Here is a 23441-nt window from a genome sequence, read left to right as displayed (position 1 = left end):
TATATCTCTTAAAAAACTAATGATTATCTTTAAAAAACGACAAAAAAAGCTTAAGTACAAATAATTATTAGTTTTATTACAAAACGTAATGTAAATCTAGGCCTATTTGCATATAAAACAAATAAAAAACATGTAATTTTACTTTGCAAAAGTGCACGTTTAAATTAACTGTCAGAAGTTTTGCGAAAAAAATCTGTCAATTTTTAAATTTTTTAGAATTTAAATACATTAATAAACTGTCGATATAAATGTTTTCTTTCTCTAAATGTAAGTTAACTGTACTTTTACACTGGAATTCTTCATTTCAAAAATAAGCTGCAAAAATGAATTCTTATTAAAGTAGAATAAGATTTGTCTGCATAATAACTTTAAACACTGAAATAAACAATGAAATAATGAAAATTTGCAGGAGACCCCCCCAACAGATGTTATACCATAGAATTAAAACTTAATGCCTGTAGCAACAATATGAAAATATTTAACAATACAAATTAAAAATTACACCAGAGGTCCTTTTTTCTTTTTTATTGATATAAATCCCTTCACAACACAAAATTTAAAAAAAAGATGACAAATCAATCTCTAAAATGTTTTTTTTCTGTTGGAACAGCTTATTCTATAATACAATAAAAAAAAAAGAAAGGAACCGTACCTGTTCTCTCACACACGCTACATAAACACACATACATATATACACTAAATTAAAGAAATATAACAAAAAAATTCAAATATATTTAAATGGTAAAGCATAATTAATCTGCAATGGGACATAATTTGCAATCAAAAGCTGACAAACCAATCTCTTAAAACATATCAAACCATCCAAGATACAAATAATAATAATAATGATAAGTAATAATAAAAAGAAGAAGAAAAACAACACGCATTTTGTATATAAATAAATAAAATATGCATACAAACTAATAAAAACAAAAATAATATTTAATACAAATATGTAATACATATTAAAAAATAAATAATTAAATAAATTAAAATAGTAAAGCAGAATGAACTTGCAATGGAAAATCTGAACAAGGGCTGAGTGATATGGACAATATCCAATATGACATTTTTGACCTAATACCAATATTGTGATATATTGGTTCTTTCACAAAATATTTCCACAATTAAATTTTTGATGAACAATACTTAACAATTTAGATCAGATGACCAAGCAAGTAGAAACAAATAATAAAATGGCTACAAAAGTCTAATAAAAAATTAATACGAAAAACTGTACCCTTTATTGCAATGCATCCTTTTAAGCTCGTAAAAAAGGCATCTGAACGCAGCCTTTCACAAGCATTTAAACACAAGAAATCTGACATCAATCCAGGTTTTAAAGGGTTAAAATGAGTAAAAGAAAAAGATAACTCTTATGCTTTATCACAATATTATGGTATCCAAAATTCCAGACGATATGCAGTCTTATATCATGACATTGATAAAACATTGATATACTGTTCAGCCCTAATTTGAATATTTAAACATTAGACATTACAAATCAACAAACAAACTAATATCCAAATTAACAAATTCAACTTGAAATGGCTTTTGGAACACACTTGATTATACTTTTGAACTGTACGTGTAAATTTAAGGATGCATTCACCACCAAATCCGGCAATGTGGCATCTTTTCGAAGGGTTGTGTGGAGGTGTGGGAGTGTTTATTTGTGCTTTAGCTAGCTCACTCGACCACCAACGCTTTCTCTCTCTCTGTCTTCTTCTCTCTTTTTAAAATGAATTGGGAAGCCAACTTTACTTTTGACTTTATCAAATGAAGAGAATAGCCTCCCCTCGTCTTAGTAATGTCTTTACTCCCTCACGCTACAATGAAAAATGTAATCTAAACACAAAGGCTCTTCCGGTCTGTGTGCCATAAATCATTTCATCTGATTTCGCAGGGAATAGAATTAGACAGAATAATTATATAGAAATGGCCAATCTTCTCTCTGATGGTCTCGTCTGCTTATGTTGGTCATACAGAGGCTTCATGACACTGTTTCATAACCAGTTAAAAGTTCCTTGTAGTAACTTTAATCTTATGAGGGACAAATGAAAGTTAATTTCCTTAGATATTTGGCTTTATTAACATTTCTTTTAATATCAATGGAACATTTCCAACATATGACAGCATCAATATCTAGACGGCACATAGAACTAAACAAAACAAACAAAAGTTAATGGTCATTTTCAAAGATACTTAAACATTTCTTTTCAAAAACTAAAACTACTGTAAAAAAAAACAAAAACAAAGCAACAACAACAATAAAAAACAGTAGAAAAATGACTGATATTAGTTCAGTAAATGTCAGACAACTGAAAACAAAACTTCCCTTCAGGGGTCAGTAGAGTTTCACAATGAACCACCAGCAGTTGTGTTGCTGACTTCCAGCTTCATGCTGCTCACCAGGCGTAGAGAGATGTCTGATGGCAGCCCACGTCTCACCAGTTCATCCTTAAGCTGGAGAGGGGAACAAAAAGTGGTGCTGAAATATGATCACTGTTATCTGAGATATGATATTATGATGTGGCAGAACTGATACAGATTACTCTGAACAACTTTTGTTTTCAGTCAGGAGGAACAAAACTATACTGTGCTTATATGAAACATTCTCTCTTGACACTTTTGATCTCAGATGGATACTGACATCAATATATTGTGTATGTGTGGTAAATTCAACCAAGTTCTTGGTACCCCCCCGAGGTTTGGTCTCCCTGCCTTGAAGAGCTGTTAACAACACCAGTTTTGGCTTAAATGAAGGGCTGACTTGAGTTTCAGTGCTCTAAGAACTCATTGAAACATTACTTTTTTCTTTCCAATTTGAAATTTTGTGTAATAATGAAAACCAACTTAAAGATCAACACAAATTAAAGCTGCAAGCAGTGTTGGTTGGAACCTCGCACTCTGGCCCGTCGGGATCAGATCATTTTGCTTTTTAAAAATGAGGGATATTGTGTGGTGTGCTTTTATTTTGAAAGATTGATTGACAGGATGAGAATTTTCTGCAGGGTGAGACATGTCTGTCTTGCTCACACCTGTGTCATCAAAATCATGCAAGTTGTGGGCCCATTCATTCGAATTTCAATTAGTAAATTGAAAACTCTTGATGAGTTTGTCAAACAAATTATTTTCCTAATTTTCATCAAGTCTATTTTTAGAAAAGGAAAGACTTTTAACCCACATCACCTGGTCAAAGTTTGATTTGAATGGAGAATGTGAGCGAACCCACACCTTTATGAACATTTACTGCTTCCACATAGTTTTAGATACAGTCTTCATTTGAACTTTGAGTGTGTCATGAGACTTTGACCTACAAATCTTGAATTTACATGTTTTTTCTATCTTTTATTGTTTTTGAGATATTAGAGTGTGAGTTTTAAAGTCTTTTCTTGCTCCTCCTGTGATTTTATAATGAGTGTGTATTGCGGAATGTTTCACAGCACTGTGGGAGTGACATCATCAGGAGCAGTTGGAGAGGAGGATTTTAGAGTACACTTTTTGTGAAATCTCCTCATAAATCCCATGACTTTGGTTACATCTTACATTAAAAATCATTTTGTAGTAGGAAATTTTGTGGTGAATCCATTGATACAGGTTTGAACATGGTCAGACTTATAGTTTAGATGTCAGGAGCCTTTGTTTGACACAAAGTTCATGCCCATAGATCCCCATTGGTTTACATTGTAAGGTGTGATTTGGCACTGCAACTTTCAGGGCTTACAGAATCCAAACCGGTCAGTTATTACAAAGTTTTTAACAACTTTTTTTCAGCACAGTGTCATAAGTCATGTATCAAAGTTTGAAGCAGATACCATTAACACCCTCGGAGGAGATAGCGTTTGTTCGGGGTCCAAAATTGGGGCAAAGTCTTATTTTGAAAGGCTGATTGTGGACTTCCTGTTGGATTTAGGTACTGTTTTACAGTAGTCCTCTGCCTTTTGGGCTCGGTCCCTAAAAATATGCTGACACCAAGATGACGGGAAGTGTACACTTTTTTTAATGATGTACAGTATGAGCCCATATTTATTGAAGGCTTTCTACTTTTAATCATCTACGTTGGTGCCTGTGATTGGATTTTTGGTGCCACACTCTGCAATTTATAAAGGCATATTTTATTTCCTTTTTAAATTTACAACATATTGTCTGTTAGTAGCACTGACTTTCAAAACAAAAAATATCAGCACTGACCTTCAAAATACCATATTGTACTGTTCATTTGTAATGTGAAAAATATTTCTATGTGCCTCAATGAGCTTGTGTGCTCTGGTTTGATCAATCTCAAAAAGAAGTTATTTCTAAAAGACATTTCTGCTGCATTGCAAACATAGTGATGAGAGAAGTCTGGCAATGTACCAGTGCTACTATTATGTAATTAAAAACGTGTCAATGAGCCACGCCACTACACTGGATCACACGTTCCTTCATCATGAAGAGTATGGGCACGTTAGTCTGTTTAGAAACGGCTCCAAAGACTAAGACTTCTTATGACTTCTTCAAAGACTTCTAAAGGCTTCTTATTTTCAGGTGATTATACACTAATTAAAACAAACTTATGAATATTATATTCCATTTCTGCCAAGTCTGTTCCACTAGTTGCCACTAAGTCCACACACTGCACCTTTAACTTAAAAGATTGTGATATTTATCGTTAGTGTGCAGGCATATGTTACATGACATTGTCTCTCAAATGACACACGTTGGTACCTACCCTTGTTTATTCATGTATTTGTTACAAATTCTATATCAGTATATCAGTAAATAAGATATCCACAGCATCCATCTGATGCTTTGACACGATTGGATGAGAAGAGATTTACCTGCTGTATGACAGTATTTCTGATGTAGTCCTCAGATAGTGGAGATGAAGAGGAAATCCTCATATTCAGACCTACAACAACTAGAAACACAATGGCTACATTACAATGAAGGCCAGAAGGGTGCTGAAACTAAGTAATACAGTAATAAAATACATTCACAGGCCACTCAGTGATGGTTAAAACATCATCATTCGTCATACTCACAGTTGTTTGAGATGTTGAGAGTTGTGTCTTGAGGTTTAGCAACTGAATGTGGACTTGTTGAACTTTGTGTAATAGATGTATTGTTTGGTGTTGCGGTCTGTGGTGCAGTTGCTGAAGAAAAATTGGTTGCACTTGCAGTTGTAGAGGGGACGTTTGTTGAACTTTGTGTAGTAGATGTATCATTGGGTGTTGTGGTTTGTGGTGTAGTTGTCGAAGAAAAAGTGGTTGCACTTGCAGTTGTAGAGGGGATGTTTGTTAAACTTTGTGTAGTAGATGTATTGTTGGGTGTTGTGATTTGTGTTGTAGTTGTCGAAGAAAAATTGGTTGCAGTTGTAGAGGAGACGTTTGTTGAAGTTTGTGTAGTAGATGTGTTGTTGAGTGTTGCGGTCTGTGGTGCAGTTGCTGAAGAAAAATTGGTTGCACTTGCAGTTGTAGAGGGGACGTTTGTTGAACTTTGTGTAGTAGATGTATCATTGGGTGTTGTGGTTTGTGGTGTAGTTGTCGAAGAAAAAGTGGTTGCACTTGCAGTTGTAGAGGGGATGTTTGTTAAACTTTGTGTAGTAGATGTATTGTTGGGTGTTGTGATTTGTGTTGTAGTTGTCGAAGAAAAATTGGTTGCAGTTGTAGAGGAGACGTTTGTTGAAGTTTGTGTAGTAGATGTGTTGTTGAGTGTTGCGGTCTGTGGTGCAGTTGCTGAAGAAAAATTGGTTGCACTTGCAGTTGTAGAGGAGACATTTGTTGAACTTTGTGTTGTAGATGTATTGTTGGGTGTTGCAGTCTGTGGTGCAGTTGTTGAAGAAAAATTGGTTGCACTTGCAGTTGTAGAGGGGACGTTTGTTAAACTTTGTGTAGTAGATGTATCATTGGGTGTTGTGGTTTGTGGTGTAGTTGTCGAAGAAAAAGTGGTTGCACTTGCAGTTGTAGAGGGGACATTTGTTGAACTTTGTGTAGTAGATATATCATTGGGTGTTGTGGTTTGTGGTGTAGTTGTCCAAGAAAAAGTGGTTGTCTTTTGTGGTGTAGTAGTAGAGGGAATGATGGTTGTACTTTTAGTTGGTGTAGTAGTTATTGGTTCTGTAAACAAAAGTGAATATAAAAGATGGATTATACATTCATTTTATTAATTCAGGAAATCATCAATGGAATTTAAAACATGAAGAAACAGGGAAGAGCTCTACTCACCAGTTCCAACGGTCACAATGACACATCTAAACTCCGAGTGATATTTGGCTGAACTGTGGAGATAAATCAATACTGTAGCTTATTTACAAAATGATGTTGCAAATTATTTTTAAATATTTTAACAGACAGTTTTTTGTTCAAGAGAGAAATGTAATGCAGATGTAAGTGTCCATACATACAGTGCTCAACAGTTAATTTTATTTATGGCTACTCTTGCAGATGTGACAAAACTTGCTATCGCAAACATTCTTCCATTTTAAAGGAATAGTTTGACATTTTGTGAAATACGCTTTCTCTCTGAGTGTTAGATGAGGAGATTGATATCACTCAAATTTATTTTTTACACATTAATTTTTGTACCAGTTAAACAAGATCTAATGTGTTAATTCATGAGCATTAGAAGTTTTCTACCTTCAGACAGAGCCAGGCTAGCTGGTTCCCATCAGTTTTTAGTCATTATGCTGAGCTAAACTAATTTCCTGGCTGTAGCTTCGTATTTGCTGTACAGACATAACAGTGGTATCAATCTTCACAAAATGTGAAATTATTCCTTTAAAGTTCAATAACCAAGACTACACAGAAGTAATGTTATGAGTGAATTTTGAAGGAAAAAGTAAAAATTAAAACAGATAATGCTACTCTCTCAACTGATAACATTCCCTAAAACACCTTTCTTTTATAATATCTGAATGTATGCATTAATGACCTGAAATGTATTTTGTAAGCAACACAGTTTAGTTCTTAATTAAGGTACTTCTACAGTTATTCCATATACTTTTCTAAAGGATAATGTTCATGGGACTGACTTCAACTTTGCCTGGACGACAAAACAGACAGGGTAGCTTTTTCCATTTTCACTCTCAGACGGTGTCCATCTCAGGATGAACTGTCCTGTTCCCAATGTAGTCTCATCTATGTTGTGTGGCCCGCTGAACAGCAGCTCAGAGATCCTGTAACAAAGAGAAGAGAAAAAAAGGCTTGTCAAGTTAAATACACATTTCCAAATCCTCCCCACCCACGAATGGAGTAAAGTTGTTTTCCGTGATGGCATGATTGTCGCTTTGGCATCTGACTCGGCTTTCTCTTTAATTTTGTTTCCTTCATGACAGTTGAGTCAAATGAGCTAACCATTATTAGCCTTTAAAACTCTACACTTGTGAAACTAATTCTGAATCATGGTGCAAAGTCAGCAGGTGCTTACACACAATGTATTGTAGGAAGTATTTCAGGTATTATTTTGGCTTTGAATGCATACTGTTGTTTCTAATTAACCTACTGTCTGTAAGGCAAGGCGACGCAAGTTTATTTGTATAGCACATTTAACAACGAGCTCAGTGTTTCACATAAAACATTAAAAGCATTAAAACAAAGTGCAAAAGCAACACATAAAGCAACATTTAAATACAATAAAAAATAATTAATAAAGAGTCGGGAGAATCCAAAATAAAAATAAGCTTATATAGCATAAGATAGATCAAATATGAGAATTAAAGTTACAGTGCAGTGCAGGAAACGAATCAAAAGCCTCAAATTTGATTTAATCAAGGCAGTGGCAAACAGAAAAGTCATCAGCCTTGATTTAAAAGAACTGAGAGTTGCAGCAGACCTGCAGTTTTCTGGGAGTTTGTTCAGATATGTGGAGCATAAATCTGAACACTCCCTGCTCATGTTTAGTTTTGACTTTGGGATTGAAGGCAGATCTGTCCCAGATGACCAGAGAGGTCTGGAAGGTTCATAAAGTTGTAGAAGATCAGAATTGTATTTTGGTCCTAAACCATTCAGTGCTTTACAATCCAACAGCAGTATTTTGAAATCAATTGTTTGACAAACAGGAAGCCAGTGTAAAGACCTCAGAACTGCAGTGATGTGATCCACTTTCTTAGTCTTAGTGAGGACTTGAGCAGCAGTGTTCTAAATCAGCTGCAGTGGTCTGATTGATTTTTTAAGGACACCTGTAAAGACTTTCTTGTAGTAGTCAAGTCTACTGAAGATAAACGCATGGAGAAGTTATTCCACTTTTAGTCGTTCTTTCTTGGCTCCAAAAACAATTACTTCAGTTTTGTCTTTGTCTAATTGAAGAAAATTCTGGTACACCCAATCGTTGATTTGTTCAATGCACTTACTCAGTGCTTGTATGGGATTATGGTCCCCTGGTGATATGGTTATGTAAATTTGTGTGTCGTCTGCATAATTATGGTAACATATTTTGTTGTTTTCCATAATCTGAGCCTGTAGGAGCATGTAGATGTTAAACAGAAGAGGCCCCAGAATGGAGCCTTGGGGAACTCTGCATGTCATTTTTGTCCTCTCAGATGTGTAATTACCTATAGACACAAAGTGGCTCCTGCTTTTTCAGTAAAAATTCACACCGGTTTGGTCCCATCCAGTTTTCCCATCTAGTAATATGTTGTAGTCGACAATGCTGAATGTAGCACTGAGATCTAGTAATACTAAGACTGAAATTCTGCAACTGTTTGTTTTTAAGTGGATGTCACTGAAGACCTTAACAAGAGCTGTCTCAGTGCTGTGATGTGGTTAAAATCCAGACATCCTAACATCACTATACAACTGGTACTGTTGCACTCTTGTCAAACCAGCCTTGTGTATTGGCACTGGGGTTACACAACACAACAGATCAGATTCCTTGTGCACCAAACATGGATAACTACTTCTTGTCTAATCAGAGAGTGTTCCACAGGAGATCATTTGCCTGTCGTATTTTATATTTATATTTCTAAATCCTTTTAAAAGTGTTTTCTTTTGACTTACGTGGAGTTATTTGCTTGTGCATTGATTCTGATTTCCAGGGTCTGACTGGCAGGGGTGTACAGTTGAGCTCTGTTGGCTGGGGTTGGAGGCAGGAACTTGGGCAGGTAGATCCCCTCTGTGCAGGATGGCACCACAGGATCCACTGGAACAATAAAGAAAAGGTTGGTCTGTCCATTAGTCAATCTACCATTTTGGTCTGGACTACAATATCTTGGCAACTGTTGGATGGATTGCCATAAAATGTTGTTTGTCCCCCAGAAGATGAATCCTAATAACTGGTGATCCCATTGTGTTGCCTCTAGTGCTACAAGCATGCACATTTTCAGACAGTTTCTCCTGGACGGAAACAGTTGTTTAAAGAAATAAAAAACAGCGCTTGAGAGAGAAGTTAAATCCTGACTCCTTTCTCACGTCCCAAGAACAGGCCAACCATAGCGTGAAGTGGGTGTGAATATTGGATTGTCAGATTCGGAAAACTACAGAAATTGTCAAAGCCCTCCTAATTCCGATATCGGCCAAAGTGTGGGTGGAGGGTAGGCATTTCCAAAGCTGTTTGGCCACCTTAAAAGCAGTTCTGTCAAAGCATACTGTCCCCTTAAGAGTCTATGGCTTAGACATTTAATGTCAGCGTGATAACATGCTTATGTTTTGCTAGTATAATGTTTACCTTGTTTATCATCTTCCTTTAGCATTTCACCATGCTAACATTTGCTAATTAGCATGAAAAACAAAGTACAGCTGAGGCTGATGTGAATGTCATTAGTTTTGCAGGTATTTGGTCATAAACTAAAATATTGGACAAAATGAAATTTTGGCCTGATGATGGGGTTATATATAAATGTCTGTAGCAAAATTCTTGACAATCCATCCCATAGTTGTTGAGACATTTCACACCACAAATGTCAACCTCATGGTGGCGCTAGAAGAAAAGTCAGGGAATCACGAAAGTCATTAGGATTAATTTTCTGGAAACCACGAACATTTGTACAGTAAGCAGTTATTGAGATATTTCAGTCTGAACCAAAGAGGTGGACCTACCGACCGACAGACAAACATTGCCATCCAGGCTATAAATCCAGGCTATCAAAACATCAAATCTTACCCTTTAATGCAAACTGGACAGGTATTTTGCTGATAGCATTGCTGGTAGTTTTCACCTCCTGTGAACCATTGGTTTGAATCAGTTTGATCGTCTCTCTGGGAAAGTCCTCCATCACCAGCTGCACGACGTACGCACCTTCATTACTGCTACTGGTGGGGCTGAATGACAGAGTACAAGACTGCAAAAGAATAAACCAGAGTCAGAGAAAATTAGAGACAACCTCAAAACCACTAGTTCAGTTCATGTAATAAAATTAAGGCTATAAAGCTATTTTAACACCAGTCAAAATTATGATCAGCTTTCGTTTTTTTACTTGTTTTCAGTTTGGAAAACTGGAACAATGTGGTCTCCACACAACAAGGCTGTTCACCATTGATATAATGGTGTTTTCATAAATTGTATTCTCACTTGAAAACCACGATAAATATGTGTTTTTTGGACTGACTTTACTTATTTGCCCCAAATATGTTGACTTGGATTATAATGGTGTCATCTTCAAGCGCTAGTGTCTGTTGCATCAGTATCTGCCCAGTTTGTTATAAAACATGAGATTCACTTACATAAGAGTTGATGTAGACAATGGCTACTCACTGATGAGAGGTTGAGAACAGACGGTGGTGTGCAGGGGTTACACTCTTGTAATGTGTCATTTCCATATCTGCATTTAACCTCATCTCCATCAGGGTCGAACGCCAAAAGGTTGAAATCTCTCAGACAGTTTGAAGGAACTCTGAGAGAGTGTGTGTGTGTGACAGAGAGAGAGAGAGAATTTTTTTAAATGCCTTTTATAATATTGTATTTAATTATATTGTTGATATTTACATATTATTGTGTAAATATTAATCATCCGTCAACGTTTACAATTTTTTGTACTGCTTTGGCAATATAGGTTTCTGATCTGTCATGCCAATAAAGCTTATTTGAATTTGAATTTGAATTTGAATTTGAATTTGAGAGAGAGACTGTTTGGCATTGTGCATGAGTTTCCATGTAAGGCATTTTTCAGGCAGCCAACCTGTGCCAAAATACATGTCAGACCTGTTTTTAATGAGATAAAGGTAAAGGTCAACTGTCAGTCTAGTGAATGACATTCTAATTGAATTCTATGGAACCTTAATTACTTTTTCTTAAATGTTTTTCTCCAGGAAACTACCATGCACCTTTTTGAATTTAGGCTTGAACTTAAACACAAGTCAACAGATTTCCCCTTTAAAAGGTGTTTGCCCATAAAGCTGTCATTTTTAATACCTTCTTTTGTGCATAACAAGTTTCAATCTCGGGGATAAAATAAAAAACCCTACGAAGTTCACCCTATGACATAAACTATAGCAAAGAATGCTGGAGGTGATACTTGAGCTGCAGAATACATTAGCACACATTTTTATATTGTGAAATTGGTATCTATAGATATATCTTTTTGTTTTTGAATGTTTTTTTAATTAATGCAGCATTTACACATATTATTTAATCAAATGAAAAATCCAATAATGCATTTAAAGTTCTGTTCATTGATTTGCAACACCCAGAGATACTAAAGGATAGCTACCACAGTATAAACATCTCTGAGGGATGACAAATTTATATTGTTTGATGGAATAAACAGCTGTTTTCAAATGAAAACACAAACACCATCAATCTGACCTCGTTGCTTACCAGGCTATGTAAGTTACTGAAGTGCTAAATATATTTTGATAGCAAAATGTGACCCAGCAAAATTGTTTAAATACATACAGTAATTAATAAAGGAAAACAGTGAGTAGGCTTACCTCGCAACAGGCAGTATGGTAGTCTGTGGTGATGTGTTGGCTTGGCCGGTGTCTGACCGGTTCCTCAGTTCCACCAGAGTCACAGCTCTCCAATATTCAATGTTATTTTTAGTATTGTTTATCCAGCTATTGCCCGCCAACCTTTGGTGGAAGTTCATGGAAAAATCAGTTATTATTTTGCTGCACAGAACCTGTATCCATGTGTAAATAAATAATTGGCTTTCCAGGAGGCACCAGCACATCAACACTGACCTTTGGCATGAAAAAAAAAAATCCAAACCACCTCCACCAAAGTGTGGAGGTGGTTTGGATTCCAGGTGGAGGTGGCCTTCAGTGACAATTCGAAAATGACAATGTTTGGCCTGCCGTGAAACAACGGATGGATGGACTTTACCAATTAAAATTTTTACAAAGTACACTCACACCAGCTGAAACGGAGCGTTGCTGGGAACCAGCCGAGTTGAGATTCCCTCTGTCTGACACCATGCACCGCTCTCCTCGTCGATGTTGCCCGTCACTAAGCTCTCATTTCCACAATTCCCGCTGAGGCACGTCCACGCTTCTTTTGTGCAAGAGTGAGAGTTTGACTTATAGCGAACTACCACCTGTAGTATTATAATGAAGAGATGTTATGGCATTAATGACAACAGCCATGATACAAAAGGGATGTTAACTTGGGAAAAGATGATACTTTGAGGACATTTATCTGTGAACCTGCTGATATACAAAAGTATCTTAATAAAATTATCTATATTGTTTTCTTGAGATAACAGGATAAGTATCACAAGATCTGGTTTCCAAACAGAGAAATCACATTGTTTTATGCGGGTGATTAAAAACAACAAGAACCTCAAGGAAAGATGTTTTCAAAAGTCTGTGAATCATTTTTTGGAAAAAAAAAAATCTAATTTGAATCCTTTATTGTACAGTTTATTTTTGAATAATTATATAATTACCCAAATCCCAGAAATATTGTTTTTTCTGTTTCTATTCCTTAAAGGTCAAACTTATTTACAGGACACTGTCACAAGTTTATGTGCTGTCAAAGTTCTTCTTATTGCATTTTCAAAAGGTGAACAACTTGGATTAGAAAGAAAATGTACGTACCGTGACAGATCCATCTGCGTGAGTGTTTTTTGGGTAGTAGGTCATCACTGTCCCATAAAAATGACTGGCCTGGGAGCTGCAAACCAGCAGCAGCAGCAGCAGCAGAAGGTGCAACATAGTGAATATAATCACCACACTACAGAAAGATGATAAATGAATACCAACACTAACCCATGTACTTCCAAAGACAGCCTCTTTTCACTCTCTCACTCCCTTTTTATTTATCTGTGACCTACACGGAAGAATGATTAGATTGAAAGCAAACAATACACAAGGTCTGGAATAAGGAAATGTCTCATGTCCTGGTTAAAAGTTTATGATTAGAATTGACAAATATAAAGAGAAACATTAATGTAAACAGAAGATAGAAATCTACCATCTCATCCAAAAAAAACATCTCTTTGATGACTGGTCTGACTGCACCACTGGTGAATTGGGAGCTGTTGATGTTGAGAGCATATGAAAGGATATCGCTGACAGTTTTCTACACTGGAACACTAATCTTCCCCAGGTTTGCTGTATCTCAGTTAGGCTGTGATAATTTGACTAAATTTGACTAGGCAAATTTTAGTTTGTATATGCTTCAGAGGCACGAAATTACCACAAACTAATTACCACTCACCTTGGGCCCTGGATTAGATGTGATGTTAAAAGTTTAAAAGTTTTTGTCTTAAATATCAGAGGCTTCTGGCTGTTATTACTATGAGGAAAATCACTTCATTGGTAGCTGGACTGATTCCAAAACTTAGTCTGGAGCAAAGAAAGACAGTCAAATTTGTGTCCCAACAATGAACAATGAACCATCTGAAAAGAATCAGCACCTGGGTAGACACATGTCTGAAAACCATTACCATCAAAAGTCTGATAGGGTGGAGGGACCAGTTCTTAGTGTGCGTTCAAAAGAAAATGCCACTGTGTCTAAAAATGCAAAGGTTGGCGTGAGAAAATGTAATTCAATCCAGAAACCTCTGTTTTCAATGATTTCAAGGTAAAAAACAAAACAAAAAACATATGCGCATTTATATATATAATGTATGTATGTGTGTATGGGGACTTTTGGAGATTCTGTACTTTTGACTGATATATATATATATATATATATACCCAAGTGTGTGTGTGTGTGTGTGTGTGTGTGTGTGTGTGTGTGTGTGTATAGGTAAAGCTACTGCATATTTAATTTATTTTTTATTCATTACTTCACCTATATAACATATACATGTATAACTTAAGCTATGTCTATAAGAACCATTACTTCTGCACATACAGTATTTTGCACAACTTCTATTTTTAAAACCCACAAGTCAGGTCATATATAGTCTAAGTATTGTAATATTTATATAATGTTTATAATGTATAATAATATTATAATGTATATCGATTTAATTAACTTGACTTTTTATTTTGTTGTGTTTATTACGGTACTCCTAGTTCTGTTTCCTTGTTTCCTGCACTGCTGTAACATGCAAATATTCTCTCTAGAACTTAATAAAGTCTTATCTTATCTAACACGCACACACACACACACACACACACACACACACACACACACACACACACACACACACACACACACTCTCTCTCTCTTTTTCTCCTATACACTTACTCACCCCCCACCAAACACACACACTCTTTTCCCCACTATACAATATTTATATATTTAGCAGAAGTATTTATCTCCCATCACTTATGTGCAGTACACGTATTTATATATTTACCATTTATGTGCAATGTTGCACCTTTGCACCAACTAATGTGCAATATAATGTATATTTGTATATATTTTATCTCGTCTCTCTCTTATCTTCCTCTTCTCTCTCATTTTATTATATATTTTAAGATATGAAAAGAGGCCAAATTTCACTGCCTTCATTGTTGCCACCCGCTGTGTTGCTGTGCATGTCAAGTCAAGTCAAGTCAAGTCAAGTCTAGTCAAGTCAATTTTATTTATATAGCGCCAAATCACAACAGAAGTTATCTCAGGGCACTTTTCACATAGAGCAGGTCTAGACTGTACTCTATAATTTACAGACACCCAACATTCCCCCATGAACAAGCACTTGGCAACAGCAGCAAAAGAAAACTTCCCTTTAATGGCAGGAAATCTTGAGCAGCACTGGTTTGGTTGAGAGAGAAAGAGGGAGGGGGAGAGGGGAGAAAGAGACAGAGAAGCACAGCAACAACAACAATAATAATAATAGAAATATAATAATAATAATAATAGCAGGCATGGGACAATAAAACATATTGACTCTCTTGAATCTTATCTTACAGTGTCCCAAATCTTAAATGTTTTATGATCCACCTTTGGTTTTTTAAATTTCTATACAAAAACAAAGGTGGGTTGTTAAACATTTGAGATAACATTACTGTGTCCCGCTCACTTTTGAAACTAAACCTGAATGGAAAGTGGGTATGGAGAGCCCTTTAATTCAAAACCCTACCCAAACTGCACACCACCTATCCAGTTACCAGACACCAGGGATCCTCACCAGACACCACCTATCCAGTCATCCTGTGCTGCCACCCAGTGGACAATGGGTGTCAGCACTACTTTTTAACTTAAGCAGTGTTTACATTAGCAAAGAGTAATAATTGTTAGCTTACGGATAGATTAACAGGACATTCCATAGATGTTGGGCCTATATGCTTTGAACTCAGCCACATCATTACATATTTTTGTTTTTTACATCTTTGAACTGTTTTCAATAGAAAAATGACTACTCTAGTTATTACACAATATGGGGTGCTGAAATTGAGTAAAGGAGATTATATACCAGGTACAAACTTTAAGCACATCCAAATTCCTCTTTTAAAAAAAAATCATCTGAACAAAACTTGATATAAATAGAAAACCTGCACACCAATGCAAATGGGGATTTTTTTGTCCAGAAAATAAAATGGAACCCTCATACAGTGATGATTCTATGACTCTTGATATCAAATATGATATACAGTGTCAAGTTCAGGGAAAACAATGCAGCAACTGATGTTGTGACGTCTGTTTTCATCGTTTTTACCTCTTGTTCCTACTTATAGACATCACATGGATGATCACAGCATGAAACATACATTTGTCATACTTACAATCGTAGGACTTTGGGTACTTGTTGTTGCTGTTGGTGTTGTTGTAAAGGCAACAGTCGTAATTTGTGTGGGTATGACAGTTGGTGTTGTGATTATGGTTTCTGGTGTAGTTGTTACTGTAGTTGTTGAATGAGTGGATGCAGTTGTGTTAGTTGTCGGGTCCATAAACAAAATTGAAAATTAAAGATTGATTATATATTAGCTTTATCAATCCAGGAAACCGGGTGTTCAGTACATGTACAACTAGTTTGGAGCCAGAAGAAAGAATAAAAATTGTCACAGGTGGTGTGTATCAGGCAGCAGGGTAGGGACCCAAAAGCAGACTATACAGTCAGGCATGGACAGTTCAGTAAATTTATTGTCAAAAGTGAAGATACAAAAGCTCACAGGCATGAGTAGCAAGTCCAAACAGTCTAAATAGCAGTAGTATTAAATCCACAGAGGTGCAGGGATGAGATATGGAGAAGTCCAGACAGGCAAGTAGGTGCAGATATTGTACAGGTCCAGGTAACCGAAAACAAACCCCGAAAGCACTGACAAAAAGCAACATGACATCAATAATGAACTGACAAGGGAAAAAAAAGGATCTGGGCCAGTATATGAAGTAAGTGGCTGATGAAGGAATGAGTTGCAGGTGAGGATGGGTGGAGTAGGTGAGGTAACTGCAGGACTGATGAGTGAAGTGGGAACAGCTGTGTCGATGGGGAAAGGAGGGAAAGTCTGAGGGCATCTGGTGGACAGTTTGAGGATGACAGGTCTGGGGAGGTGGAGGATGGTACAGTACATGGCCTGGGGAGGTGTTATCAGTTGGTTGCAATCTGCAACCTCACCTCTAGATGCCACTAAATCCTACATACTGGTCCTTTAAAAGACTGTTCTACTTCAGCTGTTTTTACACAACATTTTAACTCAGTACGTTCGCCTTACAATGATGAAAGTTGGGAAGTCAAAGAAAATTCAATGTGTGCTATCCAGTACTTGCAATTTGTGGCCACAAATAGGTCCATGGTGTACACAAAATCAACAGCAACAGCAGCAAAAACACTGAAGACAGTTGTTGGTTAGCAAAATAAAAACTTTTTAAAAAATTCTTCAGCAGAAACATGTTTTTACATTCATACATAAAGCCATTACAACCACAGGCTTAAGTAGTTTGTGTCTTTGAAGGTTGCCAACCTATTGGAGGAAAAACAGCCAGAAGGAGCAGAATAAAGGACCCTGACTTTAAGGGGAGAAAATGTGTTATACATTTATTTCCTCCAAGCAGATTTAACATCCCTAAATCTCTCTGTGAGGTTTGGTGTCTGACTGTATGCTACAAATAGAAAGCAGTTGATTGCACTTTCTCGCATTGTTTAGATTTTAAATACTCAATTCAGTTGCACCATATAATTTTAAATACTGATAATAAATTGTTTCACTGTAATTAAAAGTGTGAGCATGCACAATGATGTTGTGTTATTTGAAACATGGAAGCCATCTGAATCATTATTATTTTATACACAAACAGAAGAGTAATAAAGTGGTTGACTAATCAATTTGATTATCTAATTCAAAAGAATGCTCTATATTAAAAATAGTGAGTAAAAATAATGTTATGTGTGTTGCTAATTTCTGCTCACACACAGGCTGTACATCTAAACTGCAAACATTATGCTAAAAAAATATTCACATTTCTTTTCAAAAACTAAAATTACTGTAAAAAACAAAACAAAACAACAACAACAATAAAAAACTGTAGAAAATGACTGATATTAGTTCAGTAAATGTCAGACAACTGAAAACAAAACTTCCCTGCAGGGGTCAGTAGAGTTTCACAATGAACCACCAGCAGTTGTGTTGCTGACTTCCAGCTTCATGCTGCTCACCAGGCGTAGAGAGATGTCTGATGGCAGCCCACGTCTCACCAGTTCATCCTTAAGCTGGAGAGGGGAACAAAAAGTGGTGCTGAAATATGATCACTGTTATCTGAGATATGATATTATGATGTGGCAGAACTGATACAGATTACTCTGAACAACATTTGTTTTCAGTCAGGAGGAACAAAACTATACTGTGCTTATATGAAACATTCTCTCATGACCCTTTTGATCTTGGATGGATACTGACATCAATATATTGTGTATGTGTGGTAAATTCAACCAAGTTCTTGGTACCCCCCTGAGGTTTGGTCTCCCTGCCTTGAAGAGCTGTTAACAACACCAGTTTTGGCTTAAATGAAGGGCTTGACTGGAGTTTCAGTGCTCTAAGAACTCATCAAAACATTACTTTTTTCTTTCCAATTTAAAATTTTGTGTAATGATGAAAACCAACTTAAAGATTAAAAATCTTTAAGTTGGTTTTAAAGCTGCAAGCAGTGTTGGTCGGGACCTCACACTCTGGCCCGTCGGGATCAGATCATTTTGCTTTTTAAAAATGAGAGATATTTATTACAAGTATGGTGTGCTTTTATTTTGAAAGATTGATTGACAGGATGAGAATTTTCTGCAGGGTGAGACATGTCTGTCTTGCTCACACCTGTGTCATCAAAATCATGCAAATTTTGGACCCATTCACTTGAATTTCAATTAGTAAATTGAAAACTCTTGATGAGTTTGTCAAACAAATTATTTTCCTAATTTTCATCAAGTCTATTTTTAGAAAAGGAAAGACTTTTAACCCACATCACCTGGTCAAAGTTTGATTTGAATGGAGAGTGTGAGTGAACCCACACCTTTTTGAACATTTACTGCCTCCACATAGTTTTAGATACAGTCTTCATTTGAACTTTAAATGAGTCACGAGACTTTGACCTACAAATCTTGAATTTACATGTTTTTTCTATCTTTTATTGTTTTTGAGATATTAGAGTGTGAGTTTTAAAGTCTTTTCTTGTTCCTCCTGTGATTTTATAATGAGTGTGTATTGCGGAATGTTTCACAGCACTGTGGGAGTGACATCATCAGGAGCAGTTGGAGAGGAGGATTTTAGAGTACACTTTTTGTGAAATCTCCTCATAAATCCCATGACTTTGGCTACATCTTATATTAAAAATCATTTTTTAGTAGGAAATTTTGTGGTGAATCCATTGATACAGGTTTGAAAGTGGTCAGACTTATAGTTAAGAAGTCAGGAGCCTTTGTTTGACACAAAGTTCATGCCCATAGATCCCCATTGGTTTACTTTGTAAGGTGTGATTTGGCACATGCAACTTTCAGGGCTTACAAAATCCAAACTGGTCAGTTATTACAAAGTTTTTAACAACTTTTTTTCAGCACAGTGTCATAAGTCATGTATCAAAGTTTGAAGCAGATACCATTAACGCCCTCGGAGGAGATAGCGTTTGTTCGGGGTCCAAAATTGGGGCAAAGTCTTATTTTGAAAGGCTGATTGTGGACTTCCTGTTGGATTTAGGTCAGGGGTGTCAGCGTATGATTTGTAGGTCTTGATGAGACAAATAATTTTGAGTTAGTTGAGAGTTTTGGTTTGATCTCTCTACGACATTCCTACGGGCCACGAAAAACAATAGGGTCCTCGCCCTTAGGCGAGGACTACTGTTTTACAGTAGTCCTCTGCCTTTTGGGCTCGGTCCCTAAAAATATGCTGACACCAAGATGATGGGAAGTGTACACTTTTTTTTAATGATGTACAGTATGAGCCCATATTTATTGAAGGCTTTCTACTTTTAACCATCTACGTTGGTGCCTGTGATTGTATTTTTGGTGCCACACTCTGCAATTTATAAAGGCATATTTTATTTCCGTTTTAAAATTACAACATATTGTCTGTTAGCTGCACTGACTTTCAAAATAAAAAATATCAGCACTGACCTTCAAAATACCATATTGTTCTGTTCATTTGTAGTGTGAAAAATATTTCTATGTGCCTCAATGAGCTTGTGTGCTCTGGTTTGATCAATTTCAAAAAGAAGTTATTTCTAACAGACATTTCTGCTGCATTGCAAACATAGTGATGAGAGAAGTCTGGCAATGTACCAGTGCTACTATTATGTAATTGACAGTAGTACTGGTACATTGCCAGACGTCTCTAATCACTATGGGTAATACAGACACTAATAAAAGTAGCCAAAGTAATAATTGTGGTTGTTGTAGCAGTCAAGTAGTAAGAGCAAGAAAACTTCACTTTCAGACTTATGACAACTAGAAGAACAGTATTAGTACCAGTGCTAGTAGTTATGGTAGTAATGACATTCCCATCTACCCTTTCTGGCTCCAACAGATTCACCAGCTCACTCTTTTTCAATGGAAACAGCTGTCTTTGGTCCCAGTTTGTCAAACAAACACATCAAATAGGTTCACTAACAGAAAAACAATTACATTTCAGCTATAATCACTATCTTGTGGAACTGCACTCTGCACAATCGAACACATCTGTCAGCTTTGTAATATGATTGATGGCTTCTGGCTGCTGTTCAAAACACCACAGATTTACTGTACGTCAGTTCTACCTTGTTCAAGCTTCCTCATTTCACAAATTTAAGCATCCAAAAATGATTAAAACATGTCAATGAGCCACGTCACTACACTGGATCACACGTTCCTTCATCATGAAGAGTATGGGCACGTTAGTCTGTTTAGAAATGGCTCCAAAGACTAAGACTTCTTATGACTTCTTCAAAGACTTCTAAAGGCTTCTTATTTTCAGGTGATTATACACTAATTAAAACAAACTTATGAATATTATATTCCATTTCTGCCAAGTCTGTTCCACTAGTTGCCACTAAGTCCACACACTGCACCTTTAACTTAAAAGATTGTGATTGTTATGGTTAGTGTGCAGGCATATGTTACATGACATTGTCTCTCAAATGACACACGTTGGCACCTACCCTTGTTTATTCATGTATTTGTTACAAATTCTATATCAGTATATCAGTAAATAAGATATCCACAGCATCCATCTGATGCTTTGACATGATTGGATGAGAAGAGATTTACCTGTTGTATGACAGTATTTCTGATGTAGTCCTCAGATAGTGAAGATGAAGAGGAAATCCTCATATTCAGACCTACAACAACTAGAAACACAATGGCTACATTACAATGAAGGCCAGAGGGGTGCTGAAACTAAGTAATACAGTAATAAAATACATTCATAGGCCACTCAGTGATGGTTAAAACATCATCATTCGTCATACTCACAGTTGTTTGAGATGTCGAGAGTTGTGTCTTGAGGTGAAGCAACTGAATGTGGACTTATTGAACTTTGTGTAATAGATGTATTGTTTGGTGTTGCGGTCTGTGGTGCAGTTGCTGAAGAAAAATTGGTTGCACTTGCAGTTGTAGAGGAGACATTTGTTGAACTTTGTGTAGTGGATGTATTGTTGTGTGTTGCAGTGTGTGGTGCAGTTGTTGAAGAAAAATTGGTTGCACTTGCAGTTGTAGAGGAGACGTTTGTTGAACTTTGTGTAGTAGATGTATTGTTGGGTGTTGTGGTTTGTGGTGTAGTTGTCGAAGAAAAATTGGTTGCACTTGCAGTTGTAGAAGAGACGTTTGTTGAACTTTGTGTAGTAGATGTATTGTTGGGTGTTGCAATCTGCGGTGTAGTTGTCGAAGAAAAATTGGTTGCAGTTGTAGAGGAGACGTTTGTTGAAGTTTGTGTAGTAGATGTGTTGTTGAGTGTTGTGGTTTGTGGTGTAGTTGTCGAAGAAAAAGTGGTTGCACTTGCAGTTGTAGAGGGGACATTTGTTGAACTTTGTGTAGTAGATGTATTGTTGTGTGTTGCAGTGTGTGGTGCAGTTGTTGAAGAAAAAGTGGTTGCACTTGCAGTTGTAGAGGAGACGTTTGTTGAACTTTGTGTAGTAGATGTATCGTTGGGTGTTGTGGTTTGTGGTGTAGTTGTCGAAGAAAAATTGGTTGCACTTGCAGTTGTAGATGAGACGTTTATTGAACTTTGTGTAGTAGATGTATAGTTGGGTGTTGTGGTTTGTGGTGTAGTTGTCGAAGAAAAATTGGTTGCACTTGCAGTTGTAGAGGAGACATTTGCTGAACTTTGTGTAGTAGATGTATTGTTGGGTGTTGCAGTCTGTGGTGTAGTTGTCGAATAAAAATTGGTTGCAGTTGTAGAGGAGACGTTTGTTGAAGTTTGTGTAGTAGATGTGTTGTTGAGTGTTGTGGTTTGTGGTGTAGTTGTCGAAGAAAAAGTGGTTGCACTTGCAGTTGTAGAGGGGATGATTGTTAAACTTTGTGTAGTAGATGTATTGTTGGGTGTTGTGGTTTGTGGTGTAGTTGTCGAAGAAAAAGTGGTTGCACTTGCAGTTGTAGAGGGGACATATGTTGAACTTTGTGTAGTAGATGTATTGTTGGGTGTTGTGGTTTGTGGTGTAGTTGTCCAAGAAAAAGTGGTTGTCTTTTGTGGTGTAGTAGTAGAGGGAATGGTGGTTGTACTTTTAGTTGGTGTAGTGGTTATTCGTTCTGTAAACAAAAGTGAATATAAAAGATAGATTATACATTCATTTTATTAATTCAGGAAATCATCAATGGAATTTAAAACATGAAAAAACAGGGAAGAGCTCTACTCACCAGTTCCAACGGTCACAATGACACATCTAAACTCCGAGTGATATTTGGCTGAACTGTGGAGATAAATCAATACTGTAGCTTATTTACAAAATGATGTTGCAAATTATTTTTAAATATTTTAACAGACAGTTTTTTGTTCGAGAGAAATGTAATGCAGATGTAAGTGTCCATACATACAGTGCTCAACAGTTAATTTTATTTATGGCTACTCTTGCAGATGGGACAAAACTTGCTATCGCAAACATTCTTCCATTTTAAAGGAATAGTTTGACATTTTGTGAAATATGCTTTCTTTCTGAGTGTTAGATGAGGAGATTGATATCACTCAAATTAATTTATTTTTTACACATTAATTTTTGTACCAATTAAACAAGATCTAATGTGTTAATTCATGAGCATTAGAAGTTTTCTACCTTCAGACAGAGCCAGGCTAGCTGGTTCCCATCAGTTTCCAGTCATTATGCTGAGCTAAACTAATTTCCTGGCTGTAGCTTCATATTTGCTGTACAGACATAACAGTGGTATCAATCTTCACAAAATGTGAAATTATTCCTTTAAAGTTCAATAACCAAGACTACACAGAAGTAATGTTATGAGTGAATTTTGAAGGAAAAAGTAAAAATTAAAGCAGATAATGCTACTCTCTCAACTGATAACATTCCCCAAAACACCTTTCTTTTATTATACCTAAATGTATGCATTAATGACCTAAAACGTATTCCATAAGCAACAGTTGAGTGCTCAGTTTTTAATTAAGGTACTTCTACAGTTGTTCCGTATACTTCTCTAAAGCATAATGTTCATGGGACTGACCTCGACTCTGCCTGGATGACAAAACAGACAGGGTAGCTTTTTCCATTTTCACTCTCAGACGGTGTCCATC

At 36.4% G+C, this 23441-nt stretch overlaps 2 protein-coding genes across 3 annotated transcripts; both read right to left on the bottom strand.

The window, feature by feature from the left end:
* Positions 1-1008: 1008 nt before the first annotated feature.
* On the bottom strand, positions 1009-13072 carry LOC121888884 (mucin-17-like). Of its 2 annotated transcripts, XM_042400452.1 has the most exons (11): positions 12954-13072; positions 12270-12451; positions 11847-11987; positions 10672-10810; positions 10081-10258; positions 8979-9120; positions 7016-7159; positions 6210-6262; positions 5028-6101; positions 4824-4903; positions 1009-2466 (listed from the first exon to the last, which is right to left on the bottom strand). In XM_042400452.1, the coding sequence occupies exons 1-11, from the start codon at positions 13068-13070 to the stop codon at positions 2359-2361; spliced, it is 2358 nt and encodes a 785-aa protein (XP_042256386.1). In that variant the 5' UTR covers positions 13071-13072; the 3' UTR covers positions 1009-2358. The 2 variants fall into 2 exon arrangements, with proteins under 2 accessions (XP_042256386.1, XP_042256387.1); XM_042400453.1 differs by lacking the exon at positions 11847-11987.
* Positions 13073-16336: 3264 nt separating this feature from the next.
* On the bottom strand, positions 16337-22492 carry LOC121889974 (protein PFF0380w-like). Its single transcript, XM_042402222.1, has 4 exons — positions 22487-22492; positions 21179-22422; positions 20975-21054; positions 16337-17959 (listed from the first exon to the last, which is right to left on the bottom strand). The coding sequence occupies exons 1-3, from the start codon at positions 22490-22492 to the stop codon at positions 21006-21008; spliced, it is 1299 nt and encodes a 432-aa protein (XP_042258156.1). The 3' UTR covers positions 16337-17959; positions 20975-21005.
* Between the last annotated feature and the right edge of the window lie 949 nt (positions 22493-23441).

Source organism: Thunnus maccoyii, chromosome 22 (assembly GCF_910596095.1).
Source record: "Thunnus maccoyii chromosome 22, fThuMac1.1, whole genome shotgun sequence".
NCBI classification, from domain to species: Eukaryota; Metazoa; Chordata; class Actinopteri; order Scombriformes; family Scombridae; genus Thunnus; species Thunnus maccoyii.
The sequence above is the reverse complement of the archived record's forward strand: the minus strand, read 5'-3'. Positions and strand labels throughout refer to the sequence as shown.

Coding starts and splice junctions, on each gene's coding strand:
- LOC121888884 (XM_042400452.1), bottom strand. CDS start 13,070: ATGTTGCACCTTCTGCTGCTGCTGCTGCTGCTGGTTTGCAGCTCCCAG. Junction 12,452..12,953: donor ACGCAGATGGATCTGTCACG/GTACGTACATTT, acceptor ATAATACTACAG/GTGGTAGTTCGCTATAAGTC. Junction 10,811..11,846: donor ACCATACTGCCTGTTGCGAG/GTAAGCCTACTC, acceptor ACACTCTCTCAG/AGTTCCTTCAAACTGTCTGA.
- LOC121889974 (XM_042402222.1), bottom strand. Junction 21,055..21,178: donor TCTCGACATCTCAAACAACT/GTGAGTATGACG, acceptor TTGTGTTTCTAG/TTGTTGTAGGTCTGAATATG.